The sequence below is a fragment of the Atta colombica genome, unplaced genomic scaffold (assembly GCF_001594045.1).
Source record: "Atta colombica isolate Treedump-2 unplaced genomic scaffold, Acol1.0 scaffold35, whole genome shotgun sequence".
Lineage (NCBI taxonomy): Eukaryota > Metazoa > Arthropoda > Insecta > Hymenoptera > Formicidae > Atta > Atta colombica.
The window spans coordinates 1,411,861-1,417,345 of record NW_017259459.1 but is presented as its reverse complement, the minus strand read 5'-3'; the positions used below and the strand labels follow the sequence as shown (position 1 = coordinate 1,417,345).

The window sequence follows — 5,485 nt, the reverse complement described above, 5'->3', positions numbered from 1 at the left end:
AAGAAAGGTGTTGAGAGCGAGATCGAGATACGCAAACTGTCTTAAACCGTATGGCGTCCGAGGTGCTAAGCAGCTCACAACGAGGTGTTATATGCACAACGTAAGAATACTGGATATGAAACAGTAGGCGTTCGCAAGGTTTTCTTTATCAGACCGGCACACAAATCATTGACTAGCCGAGAGTTTACTTGAGATACTCGATCGACCTATGAAATTCGACCTATAATATCGAAATAATTTTCGATGTCAAAATAACATGACAAAGTTAATTTAAAATTATGAACGAAAAATGCATCAACAGTTATATATTTAAATAGCGATACTTTATATTAATAGTAATATACTTTATATTAATAGTAATATAATAATACTTTATATTAATTTAAAAAAATGGAACTAATATAGTATAGAATTATATTATATGTTAATTTTACATAAAAATATTAATTTGCTATTAAATTTGATAACCTTTATTCCTTCTTTCAATGTTTTAACATCTTCCTACATATTGACATTTTTGGAAATCTAAAATTTGATCTACGTTCTGGTTCTAGTTGAGATTCTCACACAGCGCGTCGCCTAATTTGAACAGAGGAACTCGTAGCCGCAGGCGGCTTTTTACGCGAACTACGAAGCGTGGAATTAACCGGTGCTTCCCCCTTTTCTAAAACCAACACGTAATTATCTCACCGGCGGTTGCGTTCGGCAATTCCTTTCGCCCTGGCCTCTTTTTCCGCCGACAGGTTCGGCAAACGACGATACCCAATATTTACATGGCAGGTGATATCAATTATCGCCCATGAGCCGCCAATGCCCCGAAGCCGAGGTTGCGGCTGAATCCGAATCTTGAATGGTTCCTCACCAATTTGCTTGATTCGCGCCTACGTCATTTTTTTTCGTATCGCTCTAGTAGTTTGCACGATGTATCATAACTAGTGGTTTCATCGACCATTGCAACGAATCACAAACTTGCATAGCAGAGATCAATAATGAAGAAACGTTCTGTGTGTGATTTTCTCCCGGAATTTCTTCTCTCCGGAACAATATAATTCTCCACAGATTCTCAATCACACGTTTACTGATTAATAAACATAGTGAAATAAGATAGAAAAATTATCTTTCTTAAAATATATATGTCATATTATGATTCTCATGAGAAAAATATAAAAAAATAACTTTAATAGACATATCAATCAATGCTTTTCAAACGCAAAAAATGTTATCATATTTTAGACGAAGGAAATTGCGATCCCCATGAATGTGTTCATAAGGACAACGGGATGATTTTTCTTGTTTTCTTCGAAACTGGGCGTAACGTTCCGTTGTAGCTGAAGCAAACGGTGACTCGATAAGCACCGTGATGGTCCCCCGAGGCAAAAACAAATAATAATTCGGCCACGAGAGGCCTACGGTTAGCTATAACGTCCGGCTGTGGTGCCCATCTCTTGCCTTATTTGTAGGCGACTATCGCAATTTTGAAAATGGTTGTCTCATCACGAAGGGAAGAACTCGGTCTGGGACGTTGTCGATTACAGGGCGCGCCAATGCTCGTCGTCGCATTTCGGTGTTGGTTTTCGAGCCTTTTGTGTTAAAAAGACGCACGTAATCATCTCCCCTCTTTCTTTCCTGTTCCTTTCGATATTTTTGCGAACACGTAGAATCGAGTAGGGATCCAACGAAGTGGGGAAAGAACGCCCATAGTCTGCCCCCCTTTTGCTCATCCTGTACCGCTTCCGATCGCCCCCAGGCCGCTCCAGGGCCCACAACGAGCCGACTGGCCGACTTTTTGCCACGTCGCGAGCTTAGCATAGGGAATCATCAAGCGTATACTTCGACAACAGGTGTCGGGGTGGCCGGTTTTCGAACGAGTGCGCGAAATTGCAGACTCGCGCCGCCGTCGCCGTCGTCGCCATCAAGTCGGTCGCGTGAGTGACTTTGCATGCACACGCGATTACGTGCTCATGAATGACGAATCCATGTCCAACCTCATTGCGCGATTTCTGGTAATCGCGGAGGTGCAATTCATCCGAGGCGGCGTGACAGCTTTATTTAAGGGCCGACGATGCCACGAATAAAAGGGAACATTAATTTTGAAGAAAATAACTATTTTCAACAAGCGAAGATCGATATGTTCATGAAGATGATATAAATCAGTAAAGATTATTAAAATATATAAAAAGTAATCTTTGCGCTTATGTAATTTCGCGCGATTTATGTACACAACTATTTTGCGATGTTTCGTTATATGTCTTGACGTAAAATGAAATGACTTCTTCGAATTCATGAAAAATAATCTTTATAAACTTATTTCGCACAATTTAAATATGCAATTCTTTTGCGATATTTTATATATTTTTTTTTTATAGATAAAATGAAAGAATTCTTTGAATTCACAAAAAGGAAAATATACAACTATTTTGTGATGTTTTGTTACATTTTTTGACATACATAAAATGAAAGGACTTCTTCGAATTGATAGCTTTTGACGAAATTACAAATTTACAAAATCGCACGAGGAATAATCGTAGAGTGATTTTCAAAAAAGTATCTTCAGGCCTAAATACTCTGCTTTCACATCCTCTTCAATTTTGTTGAAGAGCAGCACGCTTTTTATGTTATTATGAATTCAAGTGCATCGAAGAAGCATCATCGAAAAAAAGAGTAATTTAGTATCTTCGGAATTTTTCGGCCGCGTTACGCTACGGTACGGGGGTCTAAACGTATGGTTTGTTTTATGATTTATAGGATTTGTCATTGCGTGACCGCGCACTGCGGAAAGGAGAGCCGTTGTTAGCGCGACACGCCGACAAAAGAATGCACGCACACGTGCACACCTGTGCACCATCAGACGGAAATTGCGGACGCTTCGTCGGACCTCAAGTATGTTTTAAAAAGATGCGATCCGTTTTTGCACGCCAAATCGGTTTGTCCGCAGAAACGTCCTCCGTTGAGCGCACACACGTGTGCACGTCCAAGCGTGAGCCAAAAATGGGCTCGTTTGGGGCGCTACAGCAGAACGAAAGAGCGAACGGAGAAAGAAGGAAGCCAGGAAGTGATTCGATGAGACAAAAAGGTTGAGCACAGCTACAAATTCGTTTCTCAGCAAAGTGGCAGCTGTGCTCACGGTCATGGCCATATCAGCTTTTGAATCACGATAATAAAGATGGTACCAGCGACGTATATATTATTGATGAATTCGCATTTATCAATTTTTTTGTTCATTCTCCTTTAAAGTGCATTTTTTTATAATCTGGAATGATATCATTTTCAGCGCTTTAAGTGTATATGCAAGTTAATTACTCGTGTGCAAATGCTTATGAAATTTTAATTACTATCATTTACAATCGGAAACGCATCGACGTATCCAGTAATTTTATAATTAAATATAAAACATAAGTTATGTCACTCATTTATTTATTATCGAATTAACTTTATCAATCAATTTAATCAACCGGTGATATATAATTATCTGTTTGTTATCAAACGTACAGCTCTAATGTATTTATAAATATAATTTTCGTTGGATGTACTTCTTCTTCATTAATATGCCGTGGTAAAACTTTGAGAAACAGCGTCATAAAAATGGAAAAATAAATTACATGGCCGCGCGACGATTATATCGTGACGAGAAGAAACGAAGGATGGACCATGTCCTCCCTTCCTCTTCGTCCCTGTTTCACTTTGCATTTTCGCGCCTACTTAGTAAGGTCGAAAAGAGAAACGGATGGAAGCGAACGGATCGGGCAGCCATTAAGGCGAATCGTGGAGCTAATCGCTGTCGTTGATGGGACATGGGACTGCTCCTCGGAGTCCGCCGGTGAGTGGCTCGGCTGACATGTCAACAAGTGAAACACTTTTTAAGCTAAAGAGTGTTTCGCCAAGAGTGCACTTAAGGACAGATGCAGTTTGCTACTACGGAGACCGTTGTGAGACGGATGATGGAGAAATGGATTTCTGATGGAAATGAATTCATTAAAATAAAATAATGTATGAAATTATGCGGTTTCTACGTTAACTTAACGTACGAAGTGCTACGAAAGCTACGAGATATAGTCTTCACCCGACGAGCACTAATTACGAGCTTCAAGATTACCTGCTTCCTAGTAACGAAGGTCTGCCTTTCAAGGGCAAAGATCGTGTAATCTAGAGGAATCGTTTCTCGTGGACATGGATTGACGGATGATTGATGAGGGCTCACGGTGCCGAAGCACCGCCTACACGATTTTTATAATTAAAGACCGGGATACTAATAGTTATTTTGTTATCTCTCTCTTACCGAGCGTATAAGGAAGAATTCGTATTAACCCTTTCAAGATGAAAGAAATGAAGTATTGAATTAAATTAATTCTGTATTTTAATTTTAAACTTTTTGATAAATACATACATAATAACATGGTGTTATTAAGCATGTACATGTGTATATGATGTTTGACAGTACATATAACACATAAATATATTTAACTCTAAAATTAGTTTAATATGGTAAAATGATTATATATTTATATAATAAAAAATAATAGAAATAAAATAAATGTTTTTATTTATTTTTATTTTTATTTTTTTATTTATTTTTATTAAAAATAAGATAAATCTTATTTTTAATAAAAATTATTGTTTCATGTTAAAAATATATAATCATTTTACCGTATAATTTTTATTCTAATGACATTATTATTGTATAATTACTACAGCTTTTTCTTTTGACTGATTGCTTTTGGTATAGTGCTTCGTACATGGGCGTATTTTGGATTTTTCGTAAATTTGGGTCGATAATCGGATGAATCAACTGGTTTATACGGTGATAAATCTATATTTGATACTGAGTGGCATACTTTTGTAGATTCGTTAGATTTTTTAACAGGTGTAACATTTCCAATTGCGCCAATACTTTTACGTCTCTCGAAAGTACTATCTTTCGTTGCGTGTTGTTTAGACGAATTTGGCGTTTTAGGGGAAATAGTACTTAATTTGTGATTGTTAACCGATGTTCTGGTTTTAATTGAAATGCCACTAGAACTGGAATAGCTATTAATTAAAGATGATTTTTGAGTTTTTGGCGTAACTTCTTTTGGTGATCTTGTCAATTGTAAAAATGAGTGCTGTAAAATAAATAAATATATGCATAAATAATATATTTTGTTACGTAGATATTTTATTTTAAATTATATTGCTTATCATATTATTAATATTACTATCATTCTTACTTCTAAATGATTCAGTTTTGTCATAATGTTCATAACAGATTTTCGTATTTCCTTCAATGATACGTGAAAAAGATCACTTGATATATCAGACTTTCGTATTTCGTTCAATGATACTTGACAAAAATCACTTGAAGAATCTGTTTCACCAATTCTTTCAGCATCTGTGAGATCTTTAAAAACGTCCTCGTTGTTAGTTTCCTTCGGATGTTCCTCGCGAACAAAAGTATCAGATCTACTAATGTTGCTGCTAACGTAAATCGCAGGATTTGATCGTGAAATAA

The 5,485-nt window shown here is 36.9% G+C and overlaps 1 protein-coding gene across 1 annotated transcript in view; it reads right to left on the bottom strand.

Annotated features, from left to right (window-relative positions):
- Nucleotides 1-4,685: 4,685 nt before the first annotated feature.
- The window catches only part of LOC108690737, a 1,660-nt gene continuing 860 nt past the window's right edge, over nucleotides 4,686-5,485 (bottom strand). The window contains exons 4-5 of the mRNA XM_018198175.1: nucleotides 5,205-5,485; nucleotides 4,686-5,099 (exon numbers count right to left, since the gene is read on the bottom strand). The exon at nucleotides 5,205-5,485 is cut by the window's right edge and continues 1 nt beyond it. Of these exons, the coding sequence (XP_018053664.1) occupies nucleotides 4,686-5,099; nucleotides 5,205-5,485 (695 nt within the window). The remainder of the gene's footprint in view (nucleotides 5,100-5,204) is intronic.